The following is a 14,101-nucleotide window of genomic DNA, read 5'->3' as shown; positions in this document are numbered from 1 at the left end:
CAAGGAACGGGAAAACCCCTGTGGGTGCGGGCTCCGCCTGCCAGGAAGGGGAACCCAGGGGGACAGAGGGGACTGTCCTGGGTGCTGCTGCCTGTGCCGAGGCTGTCGCAGCCCCAGGGCACTCCCAGGGCAGCGTTGCACAAGGGGCAGCGCTGCCTTGGGCAATACCCAGCACCCTCGGTGTTCCCGGGGGTGCTGCCGGGCGCAGGGGCTCAGCCTGGTGTCCCCCACTTGCTTCAGCACCCAAATTTGTCACCCAGAGGTGTGGGTGGGTGTAAGCAGGCGGACGGAGCATCCCCCGGAGCATCAGGCAGTGCTGGGATGCCGTGCACTTCCCACAACTCCACCTCCCTCCTTGCCAGGGTAGATTTTTGCCTCCCACAGCTGGATTTGGGATGCGAACCCCCCGTGGTGGCACATGGGTGACATCCCTGTCCCCGCTGCCAGCCGCCACTGCCCTCTTTTGCATTGGGGTTTCGGGGCAGCCGGCGCTGGTTTCAGTTCAGCCTGTCGGGTGCTGAGCGGTGACACCAGCGGTGACACCAGCGTGATCCCAAAGGTCTCTGTCCCAAGAACCAGGGCCGGGGGTCCCGCCGGACCCGGGTGAGCGGTGGCACCGCAGCCTCCCCGCACAGTCCCGGACTCCCTCGAGGAATTAACTCGAAGAACGTTCCTATCCACCCCCCTCCCGCCCCGCTGTCACCCTGCTCACTGGGGCCGAGCTTCACTTCTCTTGGCCTTCCTTCAGAGGCGGGGGTGACTCGGCTGCTTAAAAGAGCGCTTCCCCCTCGCCGAGCGCTCAAGGAAGTGCCTGTGCCAGCCCCGGGCGGACACCCTGCCCCGGCCATGCGGTGCGACGGGCGGCCCTGGGCAGTGCTGGCAGGTACGTGTGTGCCCGCGTGTGCCCGTGGGTGTCCGCGTGTGCTCGCGTGTGCCCGTGGGTGCCCGTGGGCCCTGTCCCCGTGTCCCCTCTCGCTCGCCCCGGCCGGAGCCGCGGGGCCCCCGTGGCTGCGGAGCCCGCGGTGCCGGGGCAGACGGCACCGAGGCTGTGCCACGGCGGTGTCGCCTCCCTCGGGGACATTCCCCGCTGTGGCACACGGGGCGCTCTGGGAGCGGGCAGCCTGGGAGAGAGGGGATGCTGGGAGCGGGAGGCGGGAGGGGACAGTTTGGGGACCGATGGCGGAAGGTCAGGGGTCAGCTTGCCCAAAGGGACAGAGGCTGTGTCAGCCCAGTGCCATATTCCCAGTCCTGTGGGTCACAGAGGGACTGGGACAGTGACTGGCAGAGCTGGACAGCAGGACTGGATCCAGGAGTGTCGCTGCTGTCCCCTCCTTTGCGGTGGCCCGCGCTGCAGGGGGAGCTGCAGGAGCAGCTGCTGTGGTTGTTCTGTGCATCCCGGCCGCTCCACAGCACCTCAGCACCTTCCTCCTCCTCCTCCTCCTCCTTCTCCTCCCGCCGGGGGATGGATGGATGGATGGATGGATGGATGGATGGATGGATGGATGGATGGATGGATGGATGGATGGATGGATGAACCCAGCAGGTTTTTGGCGCAGGGGCTGGGTGTGTGGTGCAGGCAGCATTCCTGGCACAGGGATGGTGACCCTGTGAGAGAGGGCTGTCCCTGCACCCAGCCATGCCCCAACGGCCCCTGACTCCCTCCTCTTCGTCCCCAGCTGTCGCCAAGGGGCTCCTCATCCTCTGGGCAGTGCCGGGCCAGGGGGGCAGGTCCCCGCTGGCCCCCACCGTGCCGCAGACCCAGGCGCTGGTGCGGCTCATGGCCGAGGACGCGCAGGAGCTCTTCACCTTCTACGTGAGTCCCCTTCCCCAGGGCGAGGGGTCACCCCTGTGCCCTGCACAGGCAGCCGGGGGGCGCTCCCCGTGCTGCCTCCACGTCCCTGATCTTCCTCTCCGATCTCTGGGCAGGAGAAGGAGCAGCACCTGGACATCCACAACATCTGCCGCACCAACAACCCCCCCGCGTGGCTGCAGAGGCCGGGCAAGGGGCCCTGGGGGCTGCGGCGGCTGCGGAGGCCGATGATCCACATGGAGCAGGCGCTGCAGGACATCATCCGCCACCAGCGCGACCTCCACCCCCCCGAGGCCGAAATCCTTCGCCGCTTGAACAGGACCCACTGGAAGGTGCGAGCGCTCCTCAGCAACCTGGCGGGGCTGTTCCCGGCCCCCAGCCCCCGGCCCGGCCGCCGGCCCCTCCCCAGCCCCGCGGCATCCCTCGGCATCTTCCGACAGAAGCTGCAGGGGTGCCAGATCCTCTGGAGCTACGCCCGCTTCATGGCCGAGCGCAGCGCCGAGCTGAGCGCCGGGAGCCGCCGGACGCGCCGGGAAAAGGGGAACGGGAGATCGGCCCGGGGCTCGGGGCGGCCCGCACGGCCCTAGCGCAGCCCCGCCGCACCGGAGCGCCCGTCTGCAGCTCCATCATCTCCATCATCTCCATCTCCATCCCGTGTGAGGCCCTCTCAACCCCGTTCCCAGCATGGAGAGGCATCCGATGGCCGGGATGTCCCACGGAGCCCCTCTCACCTGCACCGGAGTGAGGGCTCGGACGCACTGACAGCATCTCCGGCCGCTTCGGCTCCTGGGGGGACCCTGCTGTCCCCGAGCCACCGCTGGGCTGCAGGACAGCCCTGGCTGGCTCTCCCACATCCTGCCCCGCTTTTCCCTGGATCCAGGTGGCCCCGGTGGAGCCGGGTGTCCCCCGGGTGCCCAGCTGTTCCCTGTCCCCGAGCCCTGCTGGATTTTCCAATGATTCAATGGGTCGGCTGACACAGCCTGACTCAGAGCTGCTCGCCCAGCACCCGCCACCGAGCCCACGGAGAGCGCCGCTGCCACCGGCGGCTGTCACCGGTGCTGTCACCCCCTGCCAGCTCTGCTGCCAGGGAGAAGCTGGGAGTGCAATCCTGTGTCCCTGCCCGGTCTGTGTGTCCCTGTGTGCTCGGTGTCCCCGAGCTCGGTGTCCCTTTGCACAGCCCTGTGTGCTCGGTGTCCCTGTGCTCTCAGTGTCCCCTGTGCTCTCATCCATCCCTGTCCCCTCCGTGTCCCCCCCGAGCCCCCTGTGCCACCACAGCCCTGACTGTGCCCAGCAAGGACTCGGCTCTGGCCACTGCACTGTGACAGTGGGTGACAGCCCCCACTCCCTCACCCCTAATTTATACTTATTATTTGTTACTTTATTGTATTTATTGATTGTTAGGGTTAATTTAACTCCTGCATCTTGCAGAAGTATTTAAGGACGTTTCTAATATATAAATATCTATTTTTATTATATTTTTGTACAGTGTTAAAGTATGAATATCACAAGGATTTATTTATGAATATTGATATTTTTGGTACACATAGAGAAGGGCAGTGCCCCCGCCCATGTGGCACTTCTTTATTTTTGTACAATGGCAGAAGGAAATAAAGTGCTGACCTTGGCCCATGGGCCACTGAGACGTCGTGTCCCTGTGTCCCTCTGTCCCTGTGTCTGTCCTGGTGGCTGTGGGTAGGGAGAGGCTGAGTTCTGGTGGCCAGGCTGTGCCTGATGTCCTTGCCAGGGCACAGGAGATGTGACATGGGGTGGTGTGGGGCATGTGGGAGAACACGGTGTGTGACAAATGGCATTGGCACAAGCTGGGATGTGGCCCGTGGCATGGCACACAATGTGGCACACGATGGGATGTGGCACAGGACGTGGCACACGACACTGTGGCACAGGGCATGTGACATGACAGGCTGTGATGTGCCACCACAGGGCCTGGCACTGCCAGGGATGTGCCACGGAATGGCACAGGCACACGACACCTTGTGCCACATGTCACAGCCCTGCCTGGGCCACCACCACAGCCACGCTGAGTGTGGTGTCCTGCAGCCTGCCCAGGGCCACCATGGGGACCGGGCCACCTGCTGCCACCAGTCCTCTGAGTCAAAAATCCCAAGACCCGGTCATGTGTCCCCATGGAGTCACTCGTTCCCGTGGTGCCGTGTGCCGGAGCGCCCGGCCCTGCCCCGGCACCGAGCCTGACTCAGTCCTGGCAGTGCCACCAGGACGGCCACCACGGCCAGCTGGGGACACCCGTGGTGGGACAATGTCACCATGAAGCAGCCCGGGCCAGCTTGGTGTGCTGTGAGTGACCGTGGAAGTGACTGTGCCTGTGCCACCACCAGGCCACCCTGGGAGGGCTGCAGAGGGGAGGGTGCAGGTACGTGACCCCCGGGAGGGCTGGGGGATCCCAAACACGGGGTGACACCAGCTGAGTGTCACTGATGGGATGGTGGCTTCTCTGGTGTCGCCAAGAGGACACCCAAGGGAACTCATGCATGGGAAAAGCCTGTGGGTGACACTGCTGGGGTGACACTGGTGGGGTGGCACTGGTGGGGTGGAAGGAGTGGGGTGGCACCAGTGGGGTGACATTGGTGGGCACAGGCACAGGGGGAGGCAGCCCCAGCAGGGACCCATCGTGAGTCAAAGGGGAATTTGGTGCCCTCCATTATTGAGCTCTGGATTTCCCCGGGCCAGGAGCTCCTGCTCAGCCCCCCAGGAGGGCTCCCCGGACACCCCCGGACACCCCTGGACACCCCACAGCCTCGTCCCCACTCCTGGGGGACACCTGGGGCTTTTGGTGTCCCTGGAATCGGGGAGTCCATGGAATCTGGATGTCCCTGGAGTCGGGGTGTCCCTGGAATCGGGGTGTCCCTGGAATCTGGGTGTCCCTGGAGTCGGGGTGTCCCTGGAATCGGGGTGTCCCTGGAATCTGGGTGTCCCTGGAATCTCGGTGTCCCTGGAATCTCGGTGTCCACCTCCACGGTGGGGACCAGGAGGGGAGCCAGAGGGGGGTAAGATTGGGAGGTGGGGGGCAATTATGGGGTTGGGCAGTAATGGGGGGAGCCGGGGCAGTTCTGCGAGGGGCCGGGGCAGTTCTGGGAGGGGCTGGGGCAGTTCTGAGAGGGTCTGGGACAGTTCTGAGAGGGGCCGGGGCAGGGGGGCAGTGATGGGATGGGGAAGGGCAGGAGGGGGCAGCTGCTGGCTGGGGACAGGAGAGGTCCGGAGTGGGGAAGGGGCAGGGGGCAGCTCCAGAGCAGGGATGGGATGGGGCAGTTCTGAGTTGGGATGGGGCGTGGGGGGCAATTATGGGATGGGGAGAGACCAGTTCTGGGCTGGGGCAGCAGGGGGCAGCACGGGGACAGGGATGGGACCGGGATGGGATCGGGATGGGGACAGGGATGGGACCGGGATGGGATCGGGATGGGATCGGGATGAGGACAGGGATGGGATGGGGATGGGGACAGGGATGGGACAGGGATGAAGAGGGGGCAGCATAGGGACAGGGAAGAGGGAACAGGACGGGGACAGGGATGCGGCAGAGGCGTCATGGGGACAGGAGGGGGACAGGGACGGGGTGAGGTGTCTGCGATGGAGCTGAGGACAGCGATGGGCAGGGATGCTCAGAGGGGAGCGCTCGGAGGGGCCCAGAGGAGCAGCAGCGGCGGCCTTGGAGCACCCGGGGCTCGTCCTCTTGTCCCTGGGCAGGTCGGCGGTGGGGACGGAGGGGGCATTGGGGACACTGGGGACAGCTGCCCCCTGACCAACCTGCCCCAGCTCCTCCTGGGGCCCCCAAACCCCTCAGGTCCCTGACCCTCGGTCTCTCCTGGCAGGGAGGGCTCCCCCCGGCCCCTTCCCTGGGACACGCCGGGACCCCGCCCCTGTCACGGTCTCCTCCTGCTGCCCATCTCCACCGGCATCGGGATATTCCTGCTGCCAAAGGGATCGGGAAAGGGACATTCCTGGGCATCATCTCCCCTCCTGGTACCTCCCACCCTGGCATCTCCCATTCTGCCGTCTCCCTGTCCAGCCTGTCTGGAGCAGGAATTTGGGTTTTCCCACAGGAGCATCCCCCCTACACAGGTCCAGCGTCTCCCCACGGGTTTGCCTTTTTCCCTGGAGAAAACCCATCCTTTAATCCCAACGCTTTTGCCCCAGGGGCTGAGCTGCAGGTGGGGACACCTTGGTGATCCCACCATGACCAGGGGTCCCACACCCCTCGGGGGACCCCAAAGCCCAGCTCAGCTCCAGCCTAGACTCAGTCACCCCTGGGAAATCCAAGAAAGGGGCAAATCCATGTCAACCCCTGCACACAACCCCCCAGGAGCTCCCCTATGCCAATAATTAAGTGCTATTAATTCCTCAGCTAATTAGGTTCTTCAGGCCATCAGATGTCCATCAACATGTGATGTGCTGCTCCCCATATCCCAAAATCACTGGGATGAGGCTGCAGGGAGGGAGATGGAGTTCATTGTCCCCGCCCTCCACAGTCCCCAGCCCACCCCTGATGTCCCGCTAGGACCAGACTGGGCTAAACTGGGCTGGGCCATCAATGCCACCGGCAGACCAGGCTGCTCCTTGCACGGGGAAACTGAGGCACGCAGCAGCCATGGCCTGACCCAGCCAGCACAGAGGGATCTTCTTGTCCCCTCTGGCCGTGTCCCCCCCAAAAAGGGAGGACGCCCGGGGTCGTGGTGGCTCTTGCGTCACCGTTCCTGGACTGTCACCGCCGGTTCACCTGCCCGGGCACAAACTTGCTAAACCTGATTAAAGCTTCAGTTCAGCCCCGGTGAGAAAAAAATACAGAGAAGGACAAAAAAATCCATTTAACCTGTTTTTCACCCAAATCGGGCAGCGAACAGCCCCGCAGTGTCCTGATCCCATGGAGTCCCCAGGAGACCCTGACCCAGCGCCCTCCTGTCTGCTCCAGCACCCTCTGCCCGCTCCAGGCAGGGGACAGCCCCGCCGAGGGAAGGGTTAACCCAGGGGGGGCCGGCCCGGCCTCTCCCCTGGGTGGGTTTGTCCTTTTTCCTGCAGAAAACCCACCCTTACTGATAATCCTTGTGCCCAAAGGGATGAGGCAGCGGCGGGCTGGGGGACACCGCGGCCACCCCACCGTGACCGAGGAGTGCGGCACCCATCACCCCTTCCCCGCGCCTTCCATCCCTCCAACACCCCAAACAAACCCCAAACCAGACTTTTTTACCTCCTTCATTTTATTGCCTGCTCCGGCAGCCAGCGGGGAAGCCTCGGCCCGGGCAGGGGGACCCGGGGGTGAAAGCGCTCCCGGCTGCTGAGCCACAGCCCCGCGGCTCCTCCTCGACACCCCCGAACCCCACGTGCGGCCGCGCACCTCCCCTGGGGGGGCTTCGATTCATCCCTCCCAGCCCACTGCAATTCATCACTTCCCCGAGCCCGCGCGTAAAACAAAGGGCGACACAAAATTCAGTGTAGTGTGTCATCAACTACTTTTCTGAAGTTTATTTCTAAGAATGATCAGGCCCTCCGACTTCCTGACTAGTCAATAGAAACAGCGATACTAGATTCTCCCAGCCTCCCCTCTCTCCTCCCCTCTTCTTACAACACAGCTGCCCGCCGGACCGGTATATAAACCCCGAGAAGTCCCCCAGTATGAACATGAATTTCTGAATACTTCTGCCAACACCAATCCCTATTAAGTCGCTCCCGGGACGCGGCTCACAATGAAGTTCGTACCGGCAGGTAAAAAAAAAAAAACAAACAAATCGACTTTGGGGATACTATTTCCCCTTCTCCCCCTCTCCCTTTTTTCCTCCCCCTCCCCTCCTTTTGCCGGTGATGCTCGGGTGCAGGCGGGTCCCGGCTGGAAGCGCCGCTGGAGCCGGAGCGGGGCTCCCGCCGCGCTGCGTCCCCCCCGGGATGAGCATCTCTGGGAATTGGCAGCGGGAGCGGAGCGCGGCGCTGGGGCGGTCCAGCCAACATCTGGACACTTATATAACTGGAAATGCTTCCAAGGGAAAAAAAAAAAATCTCAAGGAGGGGGGGATTTTTTTTTATTTTTTGTACTTTTAAATACTTTCCCCCCCCACTGCTCCTTATCCTCCTTCTGGGTCTCCCGATGCCCCAAGCCACCGCCGTGCCGGAGCGGTGGAAGGATGGGGAGGCTGCCAAGTGCAGGAGGGGGTCGGAGGGAGCAGCCCCCGGCCCAGAAGCCGCTCTGGGGGTCCCACGGGGCAGCTCCCACCGGGGACTCCCCACCCACCCGGATCCCCGGCACACGTGGGGCAGCGCCTGTCCCTGCCCAGCTGTGAATGGGCGGAACAGCGGCCGGGGGGACACAGCGAGAGGGGCCCCTGAGGGGTCAGGGAACTGCATCCCGTGGGGACAGCCGGGGGCGGGAGGGGAGCGGCGGGTCAGGGACTGGAACACGCCCAGGTAAGTCCTGGCCCACCTGGGCAGGGTAAATAAACCAAGGCTTGGATTACCCGGCACCGGCGGCACGTCCGAGGCGCTGACAAGTGCAGGCGACTTCGGCGCTCGTCACGGCCCGGGGACTTCGCCTGGAGCACGGGACCCGCACCCTGCCGGGGCCCTGCTGGTGTCATCCAGGTCACCCAGCGGCGGGGACACCCTGGCTCCCTCCCCGAGGCTGCCCAGCGCAGTTGCGGGCTCCAGAGGCGGTTTGGCCTCTCCGAGCAGGGATGGATCCCGCTTTGGGGGGGTCCCGGCGGATCGGGGCTTGCAGCGCCCCGCTCTCAGGAGGGGACGCCGGGGTGACCCAGCTGCCGGAGGCTCAAGGGTCCCCTTGTTCCGCGGCCAGGGATTTCCTGGCTGGAGTCTCTGGCAGCTGCGTCGTCTCTCCCCAGGGCTTCTCGGCGCTGCGCCCACATCTCAGACGGGGAAACTGAGGCAGGCGGTGGGGCCGGGGGCGGGAGGAAGGAGGGAGGGCACGCCGAGAGCAGGTTTCCTTGAGGGAGCCCCGCTGAGTCAGCCGGCCCGGGGTGGGGCCTTGCTCCCGAAGCGCCCGGACCAGGATAACGGAGGAAAAAGCGTCTTGCACGTTTGATTAAACACGACAGGTCGCCACCGGGCCGCTTGCGAAATGTGGGAATGCTGCGGGGCCCCCCGCCGGGAAGGGAGGCGGGGGAGCGCCTGCCGGGGGGCAGGTGAGGGCGACGGCAGCGGGACGGGAGCTGCGGCACGGCCGGGACAGAGCGGGAGGTCTGGGCATTCCGGCTGAGCTGGACTCACGCTCGAGAGGGATGAATCCCTGCTCCAGCTGGACACCCTCCCTTTGGGTGCCTGGAACTGGGATCATCCTGGGTGGATGCACCAGCGGCAGCGTGACGGGCCAGCACCGCCTGGTCCCGGTCCCCTCGGTGACAGCGGCCTCTCTCCCCACACAGGCGTCGTGCCCTTCGTGGCCCTGCTCCTGCTGCAGCGGCGGCCCGTGGCCGGCCGGGCGCTGCTGGTGAGCGGCTCCGGCTGCCCCAGCCACGGCCTGTGCCGCTCCAACGTGCAGGAGCAGACCCGCAGGCAGGTGGCCGTGCTCAACGCCACCGCCCAGGAGCTCTTCAGCCTCTACGTAAGTGGCGCTTGGGGACGGCCGGGGGTCACGGCCCGGGGGGGCTGAGCCACAAGTGCGGGAAGGGCGAGGGCTGGGGCACCGCGGGGACGGTGGCAGGGGGACACAGGGGACACGGGGGACACGGGGGACACAGGGGGTGACGCTCAGCCTCTCCTCCCAGCTGAAGTGCCAGGGAGAGCCGTTCAGCAGCGAGAGCGACAAGCTCTGCAACCCCGCTGGCATCTTCTTCCCCGCTTTCCGCGTCAACCGGACGAGCGAGAGGAAGGAGGTGATGGTGGCCATGTACAAGCTCTTCGCCTTCCTCAACGCCTCGCTGGGCAACATCACGCGCGACCAGGAGGAGCTCAACCCCACGGCCAAAGAGCTCCTCGAGAGGCTCCACAACACCACCAAGACCACCCGAGGCCTCATCTCCAACCTCACCTGCCTCCTCTGCAAGAACTACAACATCTTCCAGGTGGACGTCAGGTACGGGGACAGCTCCAAGGGCAAGAGCACCTTCAAGAAGAAGCAGCAGGGCTGCCAGGTGCTCAGGAAGTACGTGCAGGTCATCGGCCAGGCAGCACGTGTCCTCCTACCTCATCTCAGCCCCTCATGAGCGCCCGCCCCGCCTACGCTGCCGCTCTGCTGCTGGCCGGCCCCCGCCGCTGCCTCCCCCGTTCCCGCCTTCCTATTTATTACCCGGACCCTGCGCCGGCCCCATCCGCCCTCCGGTAATTTATTGCCCCTTGAGGGGGCGAACGTTGCAGCCCGGAGTGTCCCGGGAAGGGCAGAGCCAGCACCCAGCAGACGAGGCAGCGCATCTCCGAGGAGCACGGGCTGGTCCCGGGATGTGCCTCAGCCATCCCCGGGCTCCCACGGGGTGTGGGGAGCAGTGAGGGTGGCGGCAGGGCCGGACTCTGTCCCCCACGGACGGTGTCACCACGGAGAGCAGCCGGACAGATGCCCCCGAGCACCGTCTGAAAGCTGTTGCTTCCCTGGAGAAAGGATTGTGAGGAAGGACATTGGGATGCAGGGACGTGGGGACACGCTCCCCCTTGCACATTTCAAGGCTGGGCTCCCCTGCAAGGAGCCCAGCTGAGGGTACTGGTGGCTGTGCTGGCTGGGGCTGGGTCCCACCGTCTGGGACAAGGCCACCTGTGGGACAGCCACCCCACTGTGGAGCATCATCCCCCCGCGCGGGCACAGCGGGGCACGGAATGTCCTCCACTTTGGAAAAGTGCTTTTCCCTTTGGAAGAGCTCTGAATGTACGAATGACCAAGAGCTGGGCTTTGCATGGCTGAATGCAGCCCTGGCATGGGGGCGTGGGCCAAGGGGACGTGGGGACATGGGACACAGGGACATGGGGACATGGGACATGGGGACACAAGGACATAGGGATGTGGGACATGGGGACGTGGGGACACGGGGACATGGGGACATAGGGATGTGGGACATGGGGATGTGGGACATGGGGACGTGGGACATGGGGATGTGGGACATGGGGACACGAGGACATAGGGATGTGGGACATGGGGACGTGGGGACACAGGGACGAGCCCCAGGCCTGTGGCAGGTGGCGCTGGCTCGCTCCTGGCACCAGGGCAGGCTGTGAGTGTTATTTATTGACTCCGTGGAAAGCCCAGCGTGCACTGAGAGCTGACTATTATAATTTAATTGTTAATAATAATTAATTATTAATAATAAGATTTGTGTATAATAATATATTGCTGGAACTCTATTTAACTATTTATTTTTTTATACTTCTGGCTGTACTTTTTTAAAAATAAACCGATAGAAACAGACTGTATTTGGCTGCTTTTCCTTGGGTGTCTTTTGTGCTCACCCTCAGACACCTCTGCTCCCCCAAGGCACCCTTGGGACTGCACCAAAACCCCTCAGGGCATCGCTGTGGATCAGTCCCCTGTCACTTCATTCTTTCCTCCCTTCCCACCTGCTATGGTATGGCTGATTGGAAATATATTTTTCCAGGTGGAGGGAGTGTTTAAATTGACTCACCAGCTGCTCAAAAGCACTGGGATGATGTGGGACCATTGTGGTGCAGGGATTGTCCTGGCACAGGGAGCATGGTGGTGTGGGTACCATGGCAGCGTGGGGACCATCATGGCATGGGCACCATCACGGTGAGGGGACCATCCCCGTGTGTGTGGAGCACCTTGGTGCGAGGAGCCCCACTCTGACAACCCTGGGAGCTCCTGGGCAAACGGAGAAAGGCTGGGAAGAGGCTGAGGGAGCTGAGTGAGCATGTGCGAGGTGGAGGGGACACACCAGATAAAATCAGAGCCGCTTCCCAGGCTGTGCTGGGAGAGGCTCAGCAGAGCTTTGCTGGGGCCAAGACCACCTAAGGCTGCAGCAGTGGCCGGGTCCTCGCATGGGGCTGTATCGGTTAACAAGAGCCTGATTATACAGAAGACGTTGGAGCAGGATGATGAAATTTTCCTCCTCCTCCTCTGGAGCCCTTGGGCCACTGGCCAAACCTCCCAGGCATGAGACAGCAAGCGGATGAGCTAAGATCCTGTGTGATCATCTCTCGTGTCTCAGAGGAGCCCTGACCTAAAGATCACCACAGAAATTCAGAAGTTGCCCCCTAAGCCCCTCTTCCTCTGCCCTGCAGGGCCGTGTTGGCCAGTTGTGTCCCCCAGCTCCTATGGGAGGTTTCCTGGCATGGGTTTGACCCCAGACTGGCACTGCCTCGTGCCAGTGGCAGCCTTGTGCTGCACCAGTGGTGACAGCAGGGCCAGCAGTGCCCATTTCCAGCCTGGCCCTGCTGCCCCTTGATGGAAGGGGTGAATGCCAAAACAGAACAGGCTCCTCCATCCCACAGCCGAGGCACCCAGGGACATCCCTGGATGCCATGGTGTCTCCCCATGCATGATGTGGCTTTCTTCCATCACCCAGCCTGCCACCAGGGAAGGGACCCTGGGTGTCCCCGGTGTCCCTGCCCTGGAGGATGCCCATTTTGGGGTTGCAGCCCATTTGTGGGGCCCGTTTCCTGCCTGCAGTCAAAGCAATACAATCCCCCAAAACACAGGCATGGGGCAGGGCATCATCACTTTAGGATGGGCATGATGCCCCGGGGCCAGTCGTGCAGCACTTGTCACCATGGCTCCCTGATGGTTGTCAGGGTCACCCTGACCCTGCAGCTGGGGACACACAGGTGTCCCCATGGCTATTGTCACCACGGCATTATGTGGCCAACATTTCCTATGCTGGGAAGTCCAGGGCTGCTCATCCAAACGCAGCCTTCCCTTGCGTCAACACCCGCATCTCGTTCCCTCCAGGGATGCGGGGGGTGCCATGGGGTGCCACCAACCCGCCCCGGGCAGCTCGAGGGCTGGCAGGGCCCGGGGGCAGGGCCGGGAGCGGGGCTGGGGACGATGCGAGCGAGGAGCTGTGCACATCTGGATTTCTCACGCTTGCGTTCAACATCCCTCCTCAACCAGATGGCAAAAATAAATAAATAGAATAAATCACAGCCTCCTGACATAAATCGGGAACTCACGCCCCGGCTCTGCGTTTCATGAGTCTCCCTGGAAGACAGTCAAACACAGGCGAGGACAATGGGTTCACTTCTCCCCTGTGTCGGGTCATTCCCAGTTAAGGCTCATTAGCAGCAGGCGGGGGATTAACCCTTCCTTCCCTGGAAAAGCGTGGACAAGCCTCTAAAATTCCCCAAATCGCTTCCTCTACCCTCCCGTGAGGTTTTGGAGTCGGGGCCGGCGGTGGCCCCCGGCTCGTGCCATCGCCCCAGCGAGGCAGGACGCGCTGCTCTGCTCATCCCAGGCTCGGGAGGGATGGAAAGGGCTTTCGATTACCTCAGCCAGCGGCTGATCCCACCCAGCCGGCGCCCCGGGGAAGCGGGCCAGCCCCGCGAGCCGGACCGGGAGCACCGCGAAGGAACCGGCGCTGCGGCTTCCCCAGCGGCACCGGCAGGACCCTGTCAGTGACTCCCTTTCGGCCCCAGGACCAGAGGAGCTAGGCTGGCTGGGACGGGAGCCAGGAGGGGCTCCGGGGAGCCATCCCTCGCGATGGGAGCGATGCCCGCGCCCCGATAACGGAGCGGCCTGACCACGGGCCCCGAGCGGCGGGTCAGCGCTGCCTTCGGGGAGCGGGATACGTGAGGAGCTGCTCCTGCCCGCGGTGAAGTCAGTGCCGCTCCTGGGTGTGACTGACTGACCTCAGCCCTTGGCCCCGCGGCGCGGATCATGTGCTGCTGCCTGACGCCGCCGAACCCGGCCGGACGGGCCTGCGCTGCCCCGGGGCCACGGCCAGGCGGGACTTGCCGTCCGCGGGGCAGGTGCGGGGCTGGGGCGCCGCCGGCTGCGCGTCCCCTCCGCGGCGTGACCCGCGCTGCATCCCCGGACCGAGCCGGCGGCAGCATCCCGAGCCGGGCTCACCTCGCCGGCAGAGCCGGCGGTGGCCGTCGGGTCGCTCCCTGAGAGATCCCAGGTGCAGCATCCCGCCTTCCCCCGTGTGCAGCCAGGCTGGGGTCGGACCCACTGGTGCCCACGGCAGAGCCCCTTCCCCATCCAGCGGCGCCCCCAAGGCTCGGCACCGGCCAGACGCGTTTGGCTGGTGACCATGCCCCCAGCAGGTCCCCAGCCGAGTCCCCGAGGACGGGAACATCGCATCCCGAGGGCCGGCTGGAGGCTCCAACCCGGGCTGGCCGGCGGCCCGAGCACGCAAAGCAGAGCCGAGCCCATCTGAAACGCAT

General features: G+C 64.1%; 1 protein-coding gene across 1 annotated transcript; it reads left to right on the top strand.

Moving 5' to 3' along the window:
• Positions 1-8,163: 8,163 nt before the first annotated feature.
• On the top strand, positions 8,164-10,726 carry LIF (LIF interleukin 6 family cytokine). The gene is made up of 2 exons (XM_071444910.1): positions 8,164-9,383; positions 9,547-10,726. The coding sequence occupies exons 1-2, from the start codon at positions 9,126-9,128 to the stop codon at positions 9,982-9,984; spliced, it is 696 nt and encodes a 231-aa protein (XP_071301011.1). The 5' UTR covers positions 8,164-9,125; the 3' UTR covers positions 9,985-10,726.
• The last annotated feature ends 3,375 nt before the right edge of the window (positions 10,727-14,101 follow it).

This window comes from Agelaius tricolor, unplaced genomic scaffold, assembly GCF_023055355.1.
Source record: "Agelaius tricolor isolate 1412-34295 unplaced genomic scaffold, bAgeTri1.0.p SCAF_20, whole genome shotgun sequence".
Lineage (NCBI taxonomy): Eukaryota > Metazoa > Chordata > Aves > Passeriformes > Icteridae > Agelaius > Agelaius tricolor.
Note: the sequence above shows the minus strand (reverse complement) of the source record. Positions and strands in the feature narration are given on the sequence as shown.